Raw genomic sequence first — 22375 nt, forward strand, 5'->3', positions numbered from 1 at the left:
AGGGCACATCAGCCGATTTACGTTTTTTCTTTTTCTTTTTCTTTTCTTTCTCGCCGCACGATGACAAGGCACCGTCTTAGCTTACCTTACCTCATACAACACTTACCCAAAAATAATATTAAAGAAAAGAAAAGAGAATCACAAAAAAGGGACCTCGAAACAACCCAAGAATCAAACCCAGCCAGACCAACCACCACCGACACCTAGTGGCCAGATAATCATAGACGTCAGCATCACGACGAAGGGACCCGCCGATGGGGATCTCCGGCGGCTATACGTAAGACGACGCAAAGGGCGATTGCGTCTAATTGGGCGGCGAAGAAGAGAGGGCCCGTTGGTCGGGGTTGGATGATCGACAAATTCAATATATTCATACAGGACACCTAATCATGGGTGGCGGACGGTCTGGTCTGGTCTGGGTAAAGGCACGGAGTACGGAGTTGACGGAGTTTGGTTGATACTCAGTTAAAGGTGGGACCTGGACTGATTAGGCAAATGGGGTTAGTAGGTAGGTAGCCAGAATCCGTATCTGATCATAAGATCAGGATAACTTTGGTATACTACAGAGACTACTGTATCGAATTAGGGACAACTACTGATAGATGATTGATTGTTCCAGATAGAAAGGATCATCGTAGGATACCGCCCTCCGGAGTACCGCGAACTAGAAACTGTGCTAGAGCAGGTACACCATCAGCTTGTACCTGCCTTCCCCTCCCCCTCTCCTCCCCAGACCACCGGGACCGAAGTTACCCCGCCCTGATAAGACCAGAGTCATTCTACACAGTATGTTCATCCCCGTGCACAGGGGTAAATCATCAAGTAAAGTAGTCGCTAAGTACCGGGTACAATCCGATATTAATATATTATTGAATGTCCCCGGTCACCCCTGCAAACCTAATACCAATGTAGATACAGGCACATATCAACGGGATGTATACCACGTTAGCGCGGGGGACACTGACAGTCCATCCATCCCATCACAATCCATCACCTACTCGATACTGTGCTGAGTTCTGTGCACACCAAAGGCTATCACCTGCCTGCCTGCCTCGCTTGTCAGGGCCAGAGCGAGCGAAAGGGACGAAGAGGGGCAAGTTATCCAGGAATAACACCCCAGTCCAGAAAGCCACCGCCTCGACCAAAACCGGATATGAACTGATTTGCGGTTTTCCCCCCTCCTGAGTGGCGTCCCCTCTTTCACGTTGCCTGCACAGTACACGGTACACCGTAGTCTGGCCCGTGTTTATTGTTTTATTTTATTCTTATTTCATTTGTTCTGTTTTTTTTACGAGAACTGCACACTAATCAGACTCAAGTCTTGGGTTTTGGACCCTGGTTCGGGTCCGTGTTTGATCCTTTTTTGCCTTGCTGGATTGATCTTAGTGGGGGTTTTTACGATGGTTGAATAGGAATCAACAACTAACAATCAATGTTTAGCGAGAGGGGTAAGAGGTGTGAATCCCCAGGTACATTTATCTTGTACCTCGACTTTTCCGTATTTCTGTAGGGCCAAGGTTAGAAAATAGAAATAGAATAATAAAACTAACACAAAAGGGAATAAAATAAAATAAAACAAAATCAAAAGGTAGTCTCGGATGGAGACAGGCCACGTCGATCGCCCCTCTCTCCTCTCTTCCCCTCTCAGGACCTGGATTTTACCGCCACCACCAACCAAGCCAACCAACCACCGCCGACACCAAATACAAAACGCAGGGAAAGTCAGACCTACAGGCTCAACCTACCTGAGTACACCTACGCCGTAAACCGTTACAGCCCTTGGCCCCCGTCTTGCCGCCAGGAGCAATTTCCATAGGCAGGTTAGCCAGGTAAGGTACCTCCACGATCAGATCCCCTGGCGAACCAATGAGACTGGAAAGCTGCAGGGCGAGCTAATGCACTGTCTGCGTTATTCTAAGACGAGGCGGGACGACCTAAGCGTCAGGTCGGTTTGGGGTGATCATTTTTTACGCTGGTTGTTTGGGGTCTGTGCTTCGTTGCTATGGATGGTTTATCTTGTCCGTAGTACGGAGTACTCTGTACTTGTGCGTATCATAGTATAGCCTTACCGAAGAAGTATAAATAGTTTTGCAGTCAGTACTTGGTGCATTCGAGGGAATGAATAATATTGAGTTTGTTGAATTTAATTCATTTGCAAACTAGATTACTATGAATGACTTTCAGTACTGTATACACCTACCTACATTATAGCGAGTACTGAGTCCTGCCCTCATCCTTCCAAGTGAAGCACATCATCCCTCCAAGATGTGGCGTTCAAAAAGTCGGCGTTTCAAGATCTCCTGTCGCTTCCCTGGCCTGGCCTGGCCTGTTCCATCAGCATCCGGGGGGGCCATTGCACTACGGCTGCGTGCCTATTTGCCTCCCTGCATACCTAGGTCAGATGTAATGGACCTGGACGAAGCTTTCCACCGACTCCCGTTTTTACCGTTTGCAATCGCTTTCCTCCCCCGGGACTCTGGGCTTAGAGTTAGGGATCAGGGTTAGAATCCAATTGTACATATATTCTAGGTTTGACTTTGAAACTTTCGCGAAACTCTTCTCCTTCGTGGATCGTGAGGGACGGACGGGGGGGGGGGGGGGGGGGGGGGGGGGGCAAGAGAGGGAGGGACGGTTTCTCCACCGTCGTTACTGAACGCGGCGGTCTTGTCGGTGTCGGTGCCCATGTCCATGTCCATCATAAAGTAAGGCAAGGTTTAGTTTGGTTAGTTCTTGTAACTATCCGTAGTTGTAGGTAACTTATTCACCAGACCAGGAACCCCATCATTGCGTGGGGGAAAAAAAAATTCATGATCTGGATTCCCTGCAGGGCCCGGTTATTCTTCCTGCTGCCATCGCCGCCAGGAAGATCTGAGTCGTTCATCTCCAAAGTCAAATGCGGGTATGATGCATTGTATCTATAGGTCGGGTGGTTATACAGCACCTGTTGGGAATGTAAGGTACCTCTGCATGTATGTATCTGCATGGGCATGTGCGAAAGGGATTCCTGGAGCACGGGGATTTTGACTGCCTATCACTTGGGGTCGGTGGAAGCATTCGGAATGGCCATTGTGCGACTCCACGCGGTCGTATTTTGTGGGATTGATTATTTCACTTGTTCTTTTTGGGAGAAATGATTTTAGTTTCTGGCTGGTTTGCGAATCTCGTCAGGTGCGTTGCCCTGGAGGGGCGCTTACGCGGTCGAGGATTTTGACTACACATACTTCGTACAGAGCACGAAGGTCCCTATGAGATGATCGAGTATACTGTAGTGTATACCGGAGTACATAGTATTATCATTTCATAATGGTAATGGTAACTGCTGGGATGGACCCTTCCCCAGTCGGGATTGAATGTAGGTACGATCATCTACATTTACATTTACATCTACATACATCAGAGACATACAGACATACATCATAGCTAGCATTGCAACCATGGCCGTGGGGAAAAGGCATTGCCATGCAGCTGCTCCCGATCGTCCGGACCAGAGATCTCGAGCACCTCGCAAGGAAAAAGACTGGAAGAAAAAGTGATTTAACTCTGGGACTGGTTCGGGGTATTTAATTGAACTTGCATTCTCTACCGAGCCTGAGGTACTCCCCAAAGTTACCAGCACATAAGACTTTTTTCTTTTTCCATTTTGCCTTTGCCCCCCCTCAGGGTCCGGAATGGTGAACGTCACCGACTCCGACGTGTCCGAGGGAGTCCATGGTTTCAACGGGGTCTTTTGTCAGCAGGGATACCATGAGCTCGAATAATGATTCATGAAACTCGATGCTGGATGATGGATCGAGGATGGATTGGACGAGGGGAGCGAGAGGGGAGGGTCTGTCGATGGGAAATCTTACCCGATCGCCTATTACATTGATTTTTTTGTTCTTTGGTTGCCTACAAAACTGTGGTTCTATCGACTTACCCACACTGAAGTAGGTAGTCCTCTTTCTCTTTTGAGGCTGGCCTTTTTTCTTTCTTTCTTTCTCAATTCTCCATTTCCCCGCCGAGGATCTGCTAGAGTTCCTGGTGCCTCTAGTACAAGATCACGTCCCCCACCCTGAGCGAGGGAGCAGGGACCATGGAACGCCAGGTCGAGACTTGGATCGAGACTCTCGTCGCTTCGCCAGCCTTACCGGTTGGTCCAGAGGGGTATTCCATTCCAAATGCTTGACCTAAAGTCAGCCACCTTGTTCGTGATCCATCGGTCACAGAAACCAGAAAGTCCGTGCCGGCGGATGGCGAAACGCCCGGCTTTTCCTGAGGCATCGATGGGACTGGGGGGTTCCTGATACCGTTTCAATACCGCGGGGACTGATGGATATGTTGTTTAGATTTGACATTTGGTTATGACTATTGACGATTTACTTCGTGCTTCTCTGCTACGGTCTAATGCATCGAAGGTCGGAGTACACCGAGAGATCATGCCAGACTCGGAAGTCTAGGAATCAGGACTCATCAATGCCAAACGACCACCCCCCCCCGGCCAAGAATGGTCCATGAGTTCATCGGCGATTCATGACTCCACCGGCGGTCGATGATTCATGGCGGTCGGTCCGGATCAAGTCGTCAGTACCTGGGACTAGAGAAACTTTAGTCGGCGCGCCTTTCCAATGGTGCCGGTTGAGTTAGTTTCGCGTTCTCGCCTGCCATAGATAACTCGGACAGTGACGACGAGATGCACGCTGCCCTCTTGGTCGAGGTTAAATTAGAATATCTAGACTTTGGGCCGTCTCCACGACGAGGACAGGTCCTGTTTAGTGCCCCAGATAGAATGATACTTGTACTTGTACTTGTACTTGTCCCTGTTCCTCCCCCCGTCCATCTTGATCGAAACTCTTAACTCTTACTGTGTACACAGTGTACTTCCTACTCCCTACTCTGAAACACATTCCATTCCCCATCCATCCCGAGCTGATGGTTCTCTTCCCCTCCTTCTGCCCCTCGTTTCGCCGCTTGTCCGCCAACCGTTGCTTCCGATAAGCCTCTTTTCCTCGTCACCTTTTCCATTGCTTTTCAGCTTTAGCTTACCTGGACTCGCCCCGTCCTGTACTTGTACTGTCGCACCTTCTTCCCCTCTCTCTGTCTCTCTCTCCTTTTCTCTCCCCTCTTCCTGCCTTCACCTCGGCTTCCTTTGCTCTTCCATTTTCCTTCTTCCCTCCCGGTCTTCTGTCCATATCTCTGGATGCTTCATCGATCCGTCTGATCCGCTGGCCCTGGTTCCTGTATATTCGCCCACCGCCTCTATACGTCATACATTTTTTCCTTTTTTCCCCCCTTATTCTCTCCAATTATCATTTCTTACTTGCGTGCCTTTCATTTTATTCGATTGCATGGATTCCATCTCCATTTTTTCTCGAAATTTACTATATTGATCTTCGAATTATCGTTTCTGATTGATGTGTTTTTATTTATTTTTATATTTGACTTCCTGCGATCTGGTTTGGAATTGATTTATTGCAGATTCAATTCCTGCTTTTGGCCACCGTGATCTTATATCTGTTTCTGCCGGCCGATCGATCACCGAGAAACGGACCTGTTCATGATCCATCCACTTTGGATTATTTCGGACTGATTATTATTTTCCCTTTTTTATTTCATTTTTATTTTTATTTTTATTTTTTCTCTCCTGGTTTATTTTAGTTCCAGTCTTGGCTAGGTCCCGGCCTTGTTCACTGTCATACCCACAACCCAGGACCCGACTCGATCTTCGAGTCCCTCCGAAACTTCATCTCCTCGACTTTCTCTCTCTCTCTTCTTCTTTTTCTTCTTCCTTTCTATCGTTCATCGACCAGGCATCTTTCTTGTCATCCTCCCTCCTTCTCTCCTCGTCAGGCTCATTTGCAAGAGATGCCTCCCCGTCTCTAATGGTCGTTCTCTACCGCTTATCGTGTACAACTACTACCTTGCCCTTGCTTCGCCATCTTCGTCGGGCATTCGGCTGAACATTCATCTCCAACCTGGTACATTCCACAACCCCCTCCCTCCCCATTCTCCTATAAACCCACCCCTTGGACGCTGAAGTTCCTTCCCCCTCCTTCCATTTGTAAGTTATGACCGGCACAAGAAGAACACCGTTATAAATTAAAAAGGACTCGAAGAAAAAGAAAGAAAGAAAATCCTACCTTTCCGGTCACTTCCTACCAAATGTATGGTCTTCAAGCTGACAGGCGTTGCGCAAATCTGTCCAGTAGTCAGCATCGTCCGATCGACACCGCGTTTTCTCACCTCCTTAACCTTCACCCAACCTCTTTCTCTGTGAAATAGATCGGCTGTTGTGTGCCGAGCATCGCTGGACTTGCCCCGCCATCGATCCAGTCCATAGATTTTCTTATCTACATACGTGGAATTCCAGATCGGCGTCGCCGTCGGATATGTCTACGTTCTTACCGGTCAACACCATCTCGTCACCCCCAGACCGGATGATGGAGGATGCGACCACGCCAACCACCCCTCGACCGTCGGATGCGCAAAACCCCGTTCGGCCGACCGACGCCGCGAAGGACGAGAACACCCCTCGCAATGTAAATAGCACCGATCCCACCTCTCGACTATCAGAACCTCACAGCGTCCCGTCAACATCTGAGGACCCGTCGCACGCAGACTCGGACGGCGACCGGGAAGGTTCGGACGCTGAATCGGACCACAAGGGAAATGCTCCCCCATCCAAGAAGAAGAAGGGCCAACGCTTCTACTGCACGGATTACCCGCCCTGCAGCCTCAGCTTCACCCGGAGTGAACACTTGGCCCGACACATTCGAAAGCACACCGGAGAGCGCCCGTTCCAGTGTCACTGCTCGAGGCGGTTTTCTCGACTCGACAACCTGCGGCAACATGCTCAGACTGTACACGTCAACGAGGAGATCCCGGGCGATTCGTTGGCCGCCACCGGCACCCGCTTTCAACGCCAGATTCGAACCGATCGTGTGCGCCCGCCGGGTCGGGCGCGGGCTGGTACAGGAGGTAGTCAGGGAACGCATAGTCGGGGCCACAGCAGGAACCTCTCCGCCTCCAGCATCACGTCCACCGCGTCGACTTACAGCCAGCCCCAGGAATTCCGCCGTCGACCTCCACCCCTGATCATGGCCAATGACGGACGAGCACGACTGGCGATGGATACGATGGCCGATCCGCCCAGTACCCCTCCCGGTCAGGTCCGCGGAATTCCCGGTCCCGCTGCGACCGGCTCCCCCTACGCATCATCCCACATCTTCTCCGCCGGAGGTAGCGGTAGTCCCCACGTAGCGTCGCCCATGTCCACGGCATCGCACGCCTCAGGATTCTGGGAAGGCAAAACGGCCGCCCGCCGTTTATCAGTTCCGACGGGAGGCAACCCGTTCGCATCGCAGCCGGTCAACGCTTACCCCCCGCATGGCTATCCCGCGGCCGCCGGCACGGCGGCATATCCTCCCCCTTCAGGCGGCGTCTATGCTAGTCCGGTCAGCTCCAACTATCCAATGTCTCGTGATGAAGCGGCGCACGGTGTGGCCGATGCCGATCTGCGCCGACGAACTTGGCATCCGTCCACATATTCGGCCCTCCATCGGCCGGCCACGAGTGGACTGAGCAGCTACCAGACGCCAGACTCCTACCATCCTTCGTTCGGATCCCAAGCCGGGGGTGATCAGCCACCGCGGTTGCCGGGCATCGAAAGCTTCGATAAGGTCGTCTCGCAGCGCCCGCTTACTCCTCCCGTCCGGCGACCCAGTCCCATGCAAGTCGATCAGACGGGAAAGCCGTCCCCGAACTATACCTTCGGTGGAGGGTTCAACTACTCGCAACCGTCGGTTCGGCCGCCGCCGCCCGTCTCTGGGCCGGGCCATCGCCGCGGACACGTTTCGTGGGATATGTCTTTGCACACGAACCTCACAGGCTTGCATATTCGAGACAAGCCCCCACAGCCGCAGAAGGACGCGTCGCACTGGAGCCAGCAAACCATTGCGGAACTGCACAACGTTGGCTCTCGGCCTTCTTCGTCGTACCAGCCGAACATGCAGGAGTATCGTCCCCACGGTGGTCACCACCCCAGTTATAGCAATGCCACCACGTCCTCGCAGGCCACGCGAACGTCGCCCGAGGATTCGAGCAGCAGCGAAGGGGTCCATACGCCTTCGACCGCGTCCCTTGAATACCATCCGGCCATCGTGCACAACAGCGGATACATCGAGGCCCACCATCCGCCGTTCTCATCCGACACGTCTCAAGCAGTACGCACCCGCTACCCGCAGACCCGCAGACTGCCCTCAGGTCACTAATTGTACTGCAGGCACCCCAGTCCGATGGTTATCAAGGCAAACCCGACCCCCGATCCGATCTGTTCCATCACTCCTCTGGCAGAGAGTCCGGGATGGGACGACTTGAAGCTCTAGTGGCCGTTGCCACGAGCGAAAACAAAGGAACCGCGAAGCTTTTTGCATGAGCTTGTGACCTTCTTCAATGCACTCGATATCGTGTGTTGGACGACAGGGACTGAAGTGTCCCACGGGAACGGTTTTACGTGATCGGAAAACGAGCCACCCTTATATTCTGGTGGTTTTTTACTTGCTCTACCTCTCGTTCTACATTCTTTCTGTCGTTTATTTGACCCGCCGGTGCTGTATAGTATGAGTCACTTGGCCTCCTTTTTCCATCCTCTTCACCACTCTTTCCTCTTTTTTTGTCCTTTTCCTCTCTGGATATAGCTACGGAGTTTTTATTTAGAAGAGCGGCCTCTCGTTACTCGAAGCTACACACTTCCGCGGTCTGGCTGCGAGAATCATTATGAATTGATGACTGATGAATGATGCATAAGTGACTCTCATGGGGGCTTTGTGACTTGCCAGTCTTTTCGGGGTGTTCGATGTCTTTCCCCCATTATATGTTATTTCCGCTGTGTTTCAAAGTTTTCTTCGGGCTCTCTTCTGTTCTGCATGTTCGGGCGTTTTTCTTTCTTCCTTTCCCTTTCATTTTTTATCTATTGGCTTTGCGTTGAGTCTTGCTCTTGTGGGATATTGTTCATAGTGCATGAAGATACCCGGCCCCAATCTCGAGTTTCAGCTGCGAGGTTCTCTGGACGTGGAGTTTCCTATCCTTGGTCGTGGTGTGGCATTGATTGATGGTTCGGATTTAATTCAATTTTCTCAACTTTTCCTTTTAATTTTCTTTGGCCTGTTTATATCAATCTTTACTCACTTACACATGGAATTGTCTAGTATTCTGTTCCGGGATGGTTTACTACGAGAACTTGAGCAGATTAACACCAGGCGAATGGAACGTTCATCAGTTACTGGAAAGTGTAAACCAGGCGAGTGTCTGGGTATGACGTTTACCCCACACGGATCGACCGGCGGTGCCTTAAGAAGTTAAGACTAAGAGTTAAGGAAGAAGCAGTTCCCGTTAGTAACTTACGGAGTGCAGTAGTACCACTTCGGCCGATGACTGTGCGGTGACGTCGACAGTCGTGCTGGCTGCCACTGCCGACCCGTCGCTTCCTCATCTGTAGTTACATCGTAGGCAATTGATCAGATGGGAGGATTCCTTCGTGTCTTCCTTCTACTGACTTTAGGTACCGACCTGAGAAGTTACGAGCGCAATTGATGCACCGTAAACCTATCTTGTCTCATTCATCAGCCGACGAAAGTGGAAATAAGAAACAATACCTACCGAACCATTCCCAGGAAGTGATCAGAAACACCCGGGCAAGTCTGGACCCAGGAATCGTCCACGTAAAGACGTCATAACCCCCATCCACCACTTGGTTTCCTTCTCGCTTCTGGCCTTCTTTCACTTTAAATACGGCCTTGAATCCGTGGAAGACTCAATTCAATCATTCTATACGTCTTTTACCACATCTACTACGAACGACTCTCTCGCTCCCTCTACACATCTCATCCAATAACCAACACATCTTCTTCTACAAAATGTCGAAAAACAGAACCGGAATCTACGCTGCTCTCGCCGTTGCAGGCGCTGGAGGCTACTACCTCTACCGCGCGGGCGGCGATCCCAATGCCGCGAAGGAGGCCATGAAGCGTATGTTCCCATCCTACTAGCGTCTGCCTTCAATGTCCTTCGACGGACTGGGAAATACAATACTCGAGACAGACCTTGGAACTCTCCCCGCAAAGAACCACCTCAATGCTAACTCGTAATCAGACGACGCCGACCGAGCCCGTAATCAGTCGCCCACCTTGAACGACGCCCAACGACTTGGCGAACAGGCCAGTGCGGATGCGCAGTCTCACTATCAGGACGCGGTAAGCCTGCCTCGTTACCCTTAACTACCTTAGCCCCTTGATGTCTACGAGAGCAATGAGAGTACTAATGAATCGCCGATAGAAAAACGCGGCCATCAACAAGGCTCAGAACGTTCAAACCCAGGCCTCCGGGCTGGCGCACGACGGCGTCAACAAGCTGGACGAGTACCGACAAGACGCTTCGTCGAAGGTGCGCTCGAATGTCGACAAGTTTGATAACGCGGTCGAGGAGAAGGCGTCTGAGGCGAAGGGAACGTTGTCGGGGTGGTTTGGAAGTGGGAAGAAATAGATCTCTTCGGTTTCAGTAGGGAGAGCTTTGACGACATGATCGGAAAGGAAGGTGTTTATGGATTATGGCACTTAGTCTATTCTTGACGAGTTTATGCATGTTCAGTAATTAGTCCGATCTCCTTATGGAGTCCTTAGTGGGATTATCACTATGAATGAATGTCATTATTTAATACAAAGTTATGACTCTCTATCTTCTGGAAGTGAGTGCTGGTATGCGGCATTCCGCGGATGCAGGCATTGCTGTAGTGATAGGAATGTCATGTCTGATCTCCGGGGTGGGGACATACCTACAATAAAACGGAAGATATCACCAGTTATATAATCTTTCCCAGTCCATATACCACTGCACTCCAATCTAAAGGGGAGTTCAAGATCCTAGAAGAATTAACGACGAACTACAGAACAAACCCGAGGGAACCGGGCGACTCCACCGAAAGCCATTTAACCGCATTGGGGCACGTCGCGCGTCGCGCTCGGACGCGCTCCACCGGGAAAATCTGGGCGCCCCTTTTAATGAGCTCCCTAAAGACAACCTGGAATCCACTCTTCCTTTTTTTCACTCACGATCTCCATAATCAATTCTTCCTCGCCATTTACCTACCTACCTTACCTACCTTACTTAACCCCCCGCATTCGAAAATCCTATGTACCTTCTATCATACTCTACCTTAACTTAATCCTTAAACACTAGGTATTAAGATTCATAACTCAAGAAGGAGCCAGTCAGCCCGTCCATCGAAAAGAGACAAAAGAAACCGCAATGCCGCGCGCCTCGTCGACTCGCTCCTCCCTTCCCCGGGGCCAGGCGGCAATCAACGCCTTCACGAGAACGACTAAGCCGGGAATCGCTCCCCCCAAGACCCTTCTCGATGGCAGCGGCGATGGGAAGCAGGTCACCACGACACCAGCACCCACTCTCCCGGTCTCGCCTTCCAAGAAACGCAAACTGAATGAGCTGGAGAATGTCGACTGCGGGAGGGGAACTACGACGGAAGATTCGGCTGTCTCGACTCCCATTGGTCTAGGCAAGGAGGAACAGGGTGGTTCTTTGGGTTTGAAGCCGGCGAAATCTATCCGTCGGACGGTGTCGTGCACGCCGAGAAGTGGCCATTATGCGTCCTCGACCTCGACTTCCGAGCGTGTTACTCGAGCAGGGGTGGGAAAGAGAACTGTCTCTGCGTCAGCAGCAGCACCACCGTCGCCCGTGAAAAGGGCCTCTTCGGTTCGGAAGAGCAATGTTCAGCTTCCCGAGCCGGTGCTGGAGGTCAGGCCTGCGTGTGTGGCCGAATTGTTGAATCTACATGCGGCGTTCGTCAAGGCGTTGACTATTCATGCCGCGCATTGGGGTCCTGGCGTCCCGGCTGACTTGCGTGATTTCTTGCACAGCGTGGAGCGTCTGTGGAAGAAGCGAAAGGTCGTCGTGGGGGATTTGCAGCGCTTGGTGTGGATCTGGGAACAGGTGCATGTACAGCAGCAGTCGACGACGACGGGCCCACGGTTTCGATTGGCGAATTACGGACTGGGAAAGATTTGTTTGGAGAGGATGTCGAAGAAGGAAGGGCGCGTGGATCCTGTCAACGAAACTGAGCTCCAGGTGCAATTCGAGCAGGCCGTGGAGTTGCTGTGGGAGAAGGCGCTGGATGCGGCTGGCGGGGATGAGTCCCGCGTCGATTTTATGGCGACGCTGGGCTCGTCGGTGATTCATGAGTCGCTGGCGCCGTTGTCGACGTTCCGTAAGGGGCAGCAGCGGTTGCAGGATCTGAAGGGCGGAGTGATTAAGCTGAAGACGGAGAGGATGCGCAAGACGGACTCGGAGGAGACGCAGACCCCCGTGAAGACGCAGTCCGCTACGACGTCGCGCAAAATGGGGCTGCTGGATCGCATCAAGGAGAAGGCCTTGCGGCAGTCGAAGCTGCCCCCGCCACCGTCGAAGGAGATGATCATGCGGGGAGCAGCGGCGCAGCGGACCGAGGAGGTGGTCGGCGTGCTCTCCCAGTTGAGACCGGCGGGTTACGTGGGAACTGGTCCCTCGGCGGTGGTGGCTGCTCAGCGGAAGCCGTTCCAGCTGGGGATGATTGTGCAGAACGTGCAGGATTCCGTAAGGAACCCGATCTCCGAAAAGGAGGTGGAGGTGTGTTTGGAGATTTTGTCGCGGCCCGACATTGCTGGCCAATGGGTCAACTTCGTCACCGTGAATCATATCAAATCGGTGGTGTTGAAGTCGTGTTCCGACGTCAACCCCAAGGAGATCGGGGCAAAGGTGTCTCAATTGAAGATCGGACCGGGAGAGACGGTCCCTGTTCCCGGGGCTTGAAGTATCTTGTCATCTTGGATCTCTCGTTTTGGATGTCATCCGTGAAGCTTGCTATACTTCCCGGCATTAGCATTGCATTTGTTCGGCGTTATCATGTACATGTACCACCACCATTAGCGACATATCTGCTAGCGAACTGTTCAGCATAGATAGATACCATAATCAACATTCCGGTCATACTGAATCAACTCTCCCTGATATCGTTCCACCTTATGTAGTTATATGGTACGTCTACGGCGGCCACTTAATGCGCGACACGCACTCACGTGATTGAGACGCGTCCCGTGCCGCGCCAAGACCGGCCTTTTGCTACGAGTACACAGCTGCATCCAGCTCATCTCTCTCTCCTTACTCTCCATCTTTCTCTCCAAATTCTTATTTTCTGGCACAATGTCTTCCCGGCCAGATCTCAGGGTATGAATGCCATACAATTGCCCCATAGCTCATTTACTAACCAGATTGCTCAACCCCAGGTCGACGACGAAGTCGGATTCATCCGCTTCTACCGCTCCCTCTCCCAAGATGCCACCGACGAGACAATCCGCGTCTTCGACCGCGGCGACTGGTACTCCGCCCACGGCGCCGAGGCCGAGTTCATCGCGCGCACCGTCTACAAGACGACCTCGGTGCTCCGGAACCTGGGCCGCAGCGACACCGGCGGCCTGCCCTCCGTGACGATGAGCGTGACCGTGTTCCGCAACTTCCTACGCGAGGCCCTTTTCCGACTTAACCGGCGAGTCGAGATTTGGGGCTCTGTCGGTACCGGCAAGGGACACTGGAAGCTTGTGAAGCAGGCGAGTCCGGGCAATCTGCAGGATGTGGAGGATGAGTTGGGCAGTGTAGGCGCGGGCCTGGGTCATATGGACTCGGCGCCGATTATCCTCGCCGTGAAGATCTCGGCTAAGGCGTCGGAGGCGCGGAGTGTGGGTGTGTGCTTTGCGGATGCGAGTGTCCGGGAGCTCGGCGTGAGTGAGTTCCTGGATAATGATATCTACTCGAACTTTGAGTCGTTGGTGATTCAGCTCGGCGTGAAGGAGTGTCTGGTGCAGGTGGATGCGAGTCGGAAGGATGCCGAGCTGGGTAAGATCCGGACGATTGCGGATAGTTGTGGGATTGCGATTTCGGAACGCCCTGTGGCGGACTTCGGGGTTAGGGATATCGAGCAGGATTTGACTCGTTTGCTGCGCGATGAGAGGTCCGCTGGGACGTTGCCGCAGACGGAGCTGAAGCTGGCCATGGGTTCCGCGTCGGCCCTGATTAAGTACCTTGGGGTTATGTCGGACGCGACGAATTTCGGCCAGTATCAGCTGTATCAGCATGATTTGTCGCATTTTATGAAGCTGGATGCGTCGGCGCTAAGGGCGCTGAATCTGATGCCGGGCCCGCGGGACGGGTCTAAGTCGATGAGTTTGTTCGGTTTGCTGAATCATTGCAAGACGCCCGTCGGGGGCCGGTTGCTGGCGCAGTGGTTGAAGCAGCCGCTGATGGATCTGACGGAGATCGAGAAGCGACAGCAGCTGGTGGAGGCGTTCGTCGTGAACACGGAGCTGCGGCAGACCATGCAGGAGGAGCATCTGCGCTCCATCCCGGACCTGTATCGTCTGGCGAAACGGTTCCAGCGCAAGCAGGCGAATTTGGAGGATGTTGTGCGCGTCTACCAGGTGGCTATTCGGTTGCCCGGGATTGTCAGTTCGTTGGAGAACGTTATGGATGAGGAGTACCAGACGCCGCTCGAGACCGAGTACACGACAAAACTGCGCGGCCACTCGGACAGTCTGGCCAAGCTGGAGGAGATGGTGGAGACGACGGTCGATCTGGCCGCGTTGGAGAACCACGAGTTCATCATCAAGCCTGAGTTCGACGAGGGTCTGCGCGTGATCCGGAAGAAGCTGGACAAGCTGCGACACGATATGTATGTGGAGCACCGCACGGTGGCCAAGGACCTCGACCAGGAGATGGACAAGAAGTTGTTCCTGGAGAACCACCGCGTGCACGGCTGGTGCTTCCGACTGACCCGCAATGAGGCGGGCTGCATCCGCAACAAGAGACAGTATCAGGAGTGCTCCACACAGAAGAACGGCGTGTACTTCACCACCTCGACCATGCAGACGCTGCGCCGGGAACATGATCAGCTGTCGTCGAACTACAACCGCACCCAGACAGGATTGGTGAACGAAGTGGTCAATGTGGCCGCGTCGTACTGCCCCGTGCTGGAGCAGCTCGCCGGGGTCCTCGCGCACCTGGATGTCATTGTGAGTTTCGCGCATGCCTCTGTCCACGCCCCGACGGCCTACGTGCGCCCCAAGATGCACCCGCGAGGCACGGGCAACACGGTGCTGAAAGAGGCGCGCCACCCCTGCATGGAAATGCAGGATGACATCTCATTCATCACCAACGACGTGGCTCTGGTCCGCGACGAGTCGTCCTTCCTTATCATCACCGGTCCCAACATGGGTGGTAAATCGACCTACATCCGACAGATCGGTGTCATCGCGCTGATGGCCCAGACCGGCTGCTTTGTGCCCTGCACCGAGGCGGAGCTGACCATCTTCGACTGCATCCTGGCTCGGGTTGGCGCCAGCGACTCGCAGCTCAAGGGCGTCTCGACCTTCATGGCCGAGATGTTGGAGACCTCCAACATCCTCAAGTCCGCCACCTCTGAATCGCTCATCATCGTCGACGAACTGGGTCGCGGCACGAGCACCTACGACGGATTCGGTTTGGCTTGGGCCATTTCCGAACACATCGTCACCGAGATCCGCTGCTTCGGCCTCTTCGCCACGCATTTCCACGAGCTAACCGCCCTCGCGGACCGATACCCTGGCTCAGTCAAGAACCTGCACGTAGTGGCCTTCATCGGCGACGGCACGACCGACAACACCACCACCGACGAGAAAGAAAAGCGCAACAACCAAGTCACCCTACTCTACCGCGTCGAACCGGGCATCTGCGACCAATCCTTCGGCATCCACGTTGCCGAACTCGTCCGCTTCCCTGACAAGGTAGTCAACATGGCGCGACAAAAGGCCGAAGAACTCGAAGACTTCACCACCACGTCCGACTCCGCCCAAAACCAAGATGAATCCGCCATGGCCATCGACAAGTATTCACCGGAGGAAATTGAAGAAGGCAGCGCGCTTCTCAAATCCATGTTGAAGAAATGGAAAGCCGAGATCGAGGCTCCGGGCAAGGAGGGCTTGAGCGTTGAAGAGAAGCGTCAGATCATGCGTGATCTGGTCTCTGCGGATGAGAAGCTGAAGGGGAATAAGGTGTTTCAGGGTATCAAGGCTTTGTAGACTTCCTCGGTTTGTTGTATGCTTGTGTTAGGCGAGGCTGATCTTTCTTGTATGGGGTTCTATTTCGGGGATTTTGTTTCTTTTGTAGCGGTTTGGGGGCGTTTACAATGGTGTTCTTGTTTCTTTTATCGGATGGAATGGAATGGTATGAAATGTTTCATAGGTAGATGGTATCTACAATACAGATACAGACTGGCATTGGTCTGAAAATGAGTTTTATATTCTTTAATCTTTCATCTTTCATCTTTCAGATGATATAAGAGTTGAATATCCGTAGGACGTCACCGGAGTACCTAGTATCCCCAAACCGAATAATACCTAGTTGACTGACAAGAGCATGTATATATCTCCCAGACATCGTCCAAGGCCTCCTTTCCTTGACTCGCTAGAACGGTCTGTCGGATGCCGGCGAACTCATTGCTAAATAGCCCCATCTCCCGGTTGCTTAAACTGTTTGCCCAAGGTAGAGCTTGGCAATAATGTCGTATACGTGGTGGACACTAAGAGCCAATGTCTCCGTCTCATTCACGCTTCGGATTTGTTATGGAATGTACAGCCATAGTCACCACCCATACTTTCCATTGGGGCGTTGTGAGTGAGGTACAACATGGTGAATAGAATATTCCGGTTCCTTGAACCCGGTGGACGTGCAGGAGCTGGAGGGAGTATACGAATGAGAGCCTTCGAGGCCTATTTTGTTTCAATTGCTCGTCAGTCCGTTTCGAATCCTTGTCTTTGTCGAAATACGTGTCTATCACCTTGGCTAGATCGCCCTGTATGGGGGTTTTCGACGCGCCTGTGTGGCCGGCTTGAGCATTTCATGTATCGCTTTGTTGACTGTGCGCCTGGCTTCCTCTCATGTGGTGCCTTTGTTGGCGATTGTTCTTGCTTGTATCGATCGGATTCAAGGGCACTTTGGATCTATATTGGCCACCTTGGCACATCCGGCCGGAAGGCACAGATGGGGGCTTTTCGATGACAATCCTCCGAGGGAGAAAATGGAAATGTAGCAGGCAAATGACAGGCCAGGACATGGAGAACAAACTCTATAAAAAGGAAAAAAAAGATCACTCCGACACACGAAGAAAGCCAAATGGCGGAACGCAACTGAGCATAGACGGAGCGCAGATGGTCGCTTTCCTCAAGAACTACTTGCTTGCGCTTTATTCGGTCCGTTCGAGCTTGGTTTGACGCTGGTCGAGTTCTGCGAGGGTTTCTTTGTAGATATCCTATAACCTTCGATGATGTTCGAGCAGTTGGTCGTATGGCATAGCGGCTTCGTCGGATTTCTTGGCTATAAGTTCTTCAAGGACTTTGTTCTGGTCCACGAGGATCAGGTCCTGCTATTTGACACGCTCAGTAAGCTCTTCAACCTTCATCAGAACACCCGCGTGCTCGCGTCCCATGCGTTCGAGCTATTCGAGCAACCTACTGCTTGCCAGCAGATAAGCCTCGACAATGCCTCATGTTCATCAACTCAACCAAGCTTGTCATAAGTGGTAGCATGTCAGTCTACGCCTTAAGACTGTACTTGGCGTTAAAAGGAACATTGTCATTCAGTAACCACGAGACTTTCCGTCCAAGCTCTTCACCGCACAGCGCATAGTGGAACTATGCGACGGCGACACCAGGGACGCCGTGCTTGTCGTAGACGACCACTGGTGGACCACGAGGGAGGCGATCGCGTCTGACCTTTCTGTTCTTTGTCAGATCTAGGGCCTACCACTCGCCGCAATCACGACAGGTAGTTTTCTGGGGGGTTGTTGAGCACGTAGGGTCCACCAAGAGCAATCATGGCTGGGGAAAAGATGGATGGGACGAACACAATACGTCCCTAGGGCTTTGAACCACTGGCTCGTGCAAATCTCGCGTAGTAGGGGTATGATATAGAACAGTTGATTTGCGGTCTTGGTGTGATGCTACAAATCATATTCAATATAGTAGGCTGCTTTCACCTTCCATTCTTTCCGTTTGGTCGATATGTATCGTTGGAGGGGAGGGTAGGATCTGACAACCAGCCAGAAGATGGCTTTAATGTCTGGACAGAGATATCATGTTGTCGGGTGATGCCTCAAGCGGGATTCGGGATTGCTAGGAACACAAGATGAATATATACTGTCAGGGCTTCCTAGATAGTCATGCTTGTTTCCCAGCTGTTTGAACACATTTGGGACTGTTTTAAACTTGCCGTCGAAGTCCTGATATTGGTGGGTTGTAACATTTGAAGGAGCAGTGAGGGAGTGGAGCATCGATATCGTTCTTGATCCAGGCAACCATCTGTGCGCTCTCTTTCTTGCACTTGGCTCTGTCACCTCCGTGGGTGGTCCTATGCCAACAATAATGAGAACGAGCGATAAGTGTCTCTGTTGCTACTGGTTGCTCATCTTGCACGCGTTTATCTGGCGTTATGATTGGGTTGATCTCGTCTTTCACATATTCCTTCGGTGCTAGATGCGGATCTGTGGCTGCGTGATTCAATCTGATTTTATAACCTCTCAACCCAGGATTTCCATGTTGGAGGAATGTCGTCCCTGAGTTGTCTCAACGGTAATTTGTGCAAGAATTGTAATGCACTGGTAGTGCCTTCTTCGCCCTCAAAAGTCTTTCGTAGAAGATGCTTGCATGCTGGCGTTTGGGAAAGACCAGCAGACTAGGGATACAACCTTGATCTTCTTGAATGCTTTCGTGGGATTGTCGGTATCTGTTAATTGGTGTTTCAACGAACATCGCCGGTATGTTTTTGATAGTTGGGGGGATTGGTCAATGGCGGCTTGTAGTCTCATTCTGTGTGTATTGATTAGATTATCCGAAGTTTCCAGCGCCGGATTTCTTGCGGATCTACTGCGATGTCAACTAGTGTTGGTGTTCCAAAGGCATAATTCTCTGCGTATCACAGCGTGAATAGAACTGTATTGTTAATGTACCGTGGGGCCCAACATCGACTGGGCTCAAGATGAGTATGGGAGTATATCAGACCGCGATATTGCGTGTTTCCTCATGATTGAAAAGAGGCAAGGGGGGCATTGGCAAAATGAGTAGTGACTTTATCCATCAGAACCATTCTCGCACCTTGAATGACCTATGAGGAGTTGCTCGATTCAAACCCACAGGCAGTCTATCCTGGGAGCGATGTTGACGCATCTCCAGATGCATCTGATAACTCCTAGGTATGTCTGCGCTTGAATTTCCGAGCGGCATGGTCTCATGGATTGGTCTTTGCCCCCTATTGTCCCCAACAAGGTCTATCCAGAACCCCTCAGGTAGTAATAAGATGTCAGCGCTTCTCGGTAGGGGTTGCTTGTTTCGCCTCGGTATGCCAACAGAAAGTGTCTCTAAAGAGTCATACTGGGCGCCCCATCTGTTTGCCTATATCCTATCTCCACGCTTAACTTGGTCTGTCTCTCGCCGAAAGAGGCGAGACATGAAAATATCAATCAAGCCATATTTACCTCTTTCTTGGGAATGGGCCTAGTTTCGGTTTTGTCCGTTAATGTGAGAGACGGAGAGAGGGAGAGAGGGATGTATATTGACCTAATTTTTTCTTCGATAGGCCAAGATGCCAAACCTCATTTCCGGGGCTTCATAGTATTCTTCTGCTGCTTAATATCAGGGAGATAGTTCGGCAAAACATGTAGAAATGTATAGATAGAATTGGAAGCAAATAGACTCGGGCTTTCTCAGACTCTTAGAATTCCCAATTGTCAGAGTCTCCATAGGTCCCCAGAGAAGCGTGAAAGGTTTTCAGCGACAAGCGTGATCTTGCGTTGCAAACATACTTTTCTTTAGATATTTCAAGGATGAGCGTGAGGGCAAGTAGTATGGTTACTTTTGTCTGCGCAAACGAGTATTTCCTTGGCTTTATTATCATTCGTAGGCGGGTGATTGACGTGGTATTCTCTTATGCCTTTCGAATAACCTGGAATATAGATCCCTCTGTTGAATGGAGCTCAGTTGCAACGCACCAATAGACGATGTCTGGACAGGACTCGGTATTGCGCTCAACAGTCCTGCATCTTTCTCCATCAGAGCGAAACATGTATTAAAGCCTTGATAGAGACGTTTTTGCACAATTCTCTGAACGTTCTGTTGGATATTCGTCCCCAGTCCTGCAGATGTCTGAGATTCCAGCGCCTGTCACCGTGGTTTTTAGGTGCTCATGTTGAAGAGTACATTGCGCTTGTCTGCATCGCCAATCAAGATATAGCTGGGGACTGCCTTGGATAGTCGTTCTATGCCGGCCCTCGCTGCGCACGAATCGCTCCAATTTTGGGGAAAAGGCAAAGAGGCACAGAGGCCGGATGTACCCAATCGAGGTATGTCTGGTCCGATTATGTCTCTCCGTTGTGTATTCGAGCTTCTTTCGTGGTCCCTTTGTATATTCTGAACCGTTTGTTGTAGTCACGCTGCTACCGGGGCGCGTAACAGGAACATTAGCTGTCATTTCCGGCGTAATCTTGATGATTCCAGTGAATACCATGGTGATGGTGAAATGATGATGATGGTTTTGAATGTAATGTTAGTTAAATCGACATATCCTTCCTCAAATGATTGTCCTGGACAGCATCCACGATAGCCCGCCCCCATGCGCCTGCCCTATGCTCTACCGTGACCGGTTCTGTCTCCGGATAGCTGTATGATTTGATGAAGTGCTTCTGCACATGCGACTCGAAGCTCTCTGTTGTCGACATGATAATGAATCGGTTGGCGTCGGGATCTACCCTTGTGTCGCACGAGTCGAACGTTATACCATCCTAGCATGAAACCTTTCCATATGCCGTTTGGCTTCTAGGTATCATTGGGGTTTGAGAAACTGAATGCCGGAAGGTTTGAAATTCTGGGACCACCCAGTCGTAAATGATCACTTTGGCTTCCTTTCCTTGCATGGAATCGGCAGTTCACACATTCGGCATCTGATCCACTGGAAGAAGACCCTCCTTGATCATCCTGTAAAGGCTCTGCTTGACTCGGACAGCCTGTGGGGTGAAAGGTGTGTCACGATAGTGATTTCCTCTAAATATATCCTCCGCGTGCTAAGTTGGCTTTGACTACTTCGAGACAGAACCTGTGGTGGCAGTCGTTGAACCTAAACTTGGAATGTTCCTCGATTTCACACGAAGGGCCCTGTATGCCTAGCACAGGGTAGTCAAAGTCGACTTCTTTACCAGTGTCCTTGAATTATAAGACTTCTTTCATTGCAAGTGAGAATTTGCTGTCCACTGTGATATTTTCCACGCTTAGATGGCTGGTCAACTCTCCACCGTAAGTCCCGAGGTTCAACCAGTGTGTGAAAGCGTCTGGGTATCGAAACTGTTAGCTTGACAGACGGGTGGCTGGGCTTGATAAGTCTGGCTTCGTTCAAAATGAGTATAGGATTGTTGCTGAGATATTTTCCGGGAGTTAGAATCAGACTTCTGTGGTTTGGAGAAAGTTCTACGTCAGCGTCTCCGAAAGATAATCACAATGCTGTGCAACAAGGCGTTGATGACATCCACAGATTAAGCCAAGGAAGTAGTTGTTCACCGGGAATTCTATCTGACAGCGCCTCTGTTGCTTTGCAGGAGTCAAGGATGACTAACTGGTCCACGCGTGTGAACATAAGGAGACAGTGATGCAACAAGTCCTAATGGAGGTTGACAGAAGTACGTTGATTGCCACTAGTAGATTTGTTAGTCTAAACATTTTACTTCTCAAGTAGGATCAGGAAACTTACTACAGAATCAGACCATTGGATAAAGTGCCAGTAGAGTGTCTATTATAATAAAGAATAAAAAGATTGTCCGGGGCGTTGTATTTGGTGAAAATTGATCGCAACTGGTTGAAACTGTCGAAGTATCTTTCTTGAAGCCAGAGGATATTATACATGATTCTGTAGTGAACCCGTATCTTCTTCTGAAAAGTTTCAGGAGGTCCGTCTCGATTGGACCAACGTTTAGATCATTATTCTCCCAATGCATGGCAAAGACGATCGCTCGGCGGTAGGTGTTGGCAGCCGTCTAGCTCCAGAAAAGTGACTCTGGTTTCGGCTTTTGTCAAGTATTGGCCATATCAAGCGATTGTTCCTTGTAATCAATGAAACGGGATGCTGGCTAACAAGGTCAGTCCGACGGGCCTCCAACTCGAGAAGTTTTGCGTTCCGTCTTTCGGTCTCAGTCTCGGCGTCACGGGCGGCCTTCTGGATCTCGTCGAAAACCTTAGACTGAATTGGAAGCCGTAGAGTCTGCAGTCTCGTTGGCACAGGCATGTCCCAT

The 22375-nt window shown here is 51.3% G+C and overlaps 5 protein-coding genes across 5 annotated transcripts; all 5 read left to right on the plus strand.

Annotated features, from left to right (window-relative positions):
* Positions 1-6365: 6365 nt before the first annotated feature.
* On the plus strand, positions 6366-8410 carry USV1 (Up in starvation; the record flags this gene model as incomplete). The annotated part of the gene is made up of 2 exons (XM_046083331.1): positions 6366-8198; positions 8258-8410. The coding sequence occupies 2 exons, from the start codon at positions 6366-6368 to the stop codon at positions 8408-8410; spliced, it is 1986 nt and encodes a 661-aa protein (XP_045939288.1).
* Positions 8411-9890: 1480 nt separating this feature from the next.
* LDX57_001688 (uncharacterized protein) lies at positions 9891-10515 on the plus strand (the record flags this gene model as incomplete). The annotated part of the gene is made up of 3 exons (XM_046083332.1): positions 9891-10002; positions 10126-10226; positions 10309-10515. 3 exons carry the CDS (start codon positions 9891-9893, stop codon positions 10513-10515), a joined length of 420 nt encoding a protein of 139 aa, XP_045939289.1.
* A 762-nt stretch (positions 10516-11277) lies between these two features.
* Positions 11278-12831, plus strand: LDX57_001689 (DNA replication factor Cdt1 C-terminal domain-containing protein; the record flags this gene model as incomplete). The annotated part of the gene is made up of 1 exon (XM_046083333.1): positions 11278-12831. One exon carries the CDS (start codon positions 11278-11280, stop codon positions 12829-12831), a length of 1554 nt encoding a protein of 517 aa, XP_045939290.1.
* A 416-nt stretch (positions 12832-13247) lies between these two features.
* msh2 (mismatch repair ATPase MSH2) lies at positions 13248-16127 on the plus strand (the record flags this gene model as incomplete). The annotated part of the gene is made up of 1 exon (XM_046083334.1): positions 13248-16127. The coding sequence occupies one exon, from the start codon at positions 13248-13250 to the stop codon at positions 16125-16127; it is 2880 nt and encodes a 959-aa protein (XP_045939291.1).
* A 1241-nt stretch (positions 16128-17368) lies between these two features.
* LDX57_001691 (uncharacterized protein) lies at positions 17369-17623 on the plus strand (the record flags this gene model as incomplete). The annotated part of the gene is made up of 1 exon (XM_046083335.1): positions 17369-17623. The coding sequence occupies one exon, from the start codon at positions 17369-17371 to the stop codon at positions 17621-17623; it is 255 nt and encodes an 84-aa protein (XP_045939292.1).
* Positions 17624-22375: the final 4752 nt, after the last annotated feature.

This window comes from Aspergillus melleus (genome assembly GCF_016097325.1).
Source record: "Aspergillus melleus strain CBS 546.65 chromosome Unknown contig1, whole genome shotgun sequence".
Classification (NCBI taxonomy): Eukaryota; Fungi; Ascomycota; class Eurotiomycetes; order Eurotiales; family Aspergillaceae; genus Aspergillus; species Aspergillus melleus.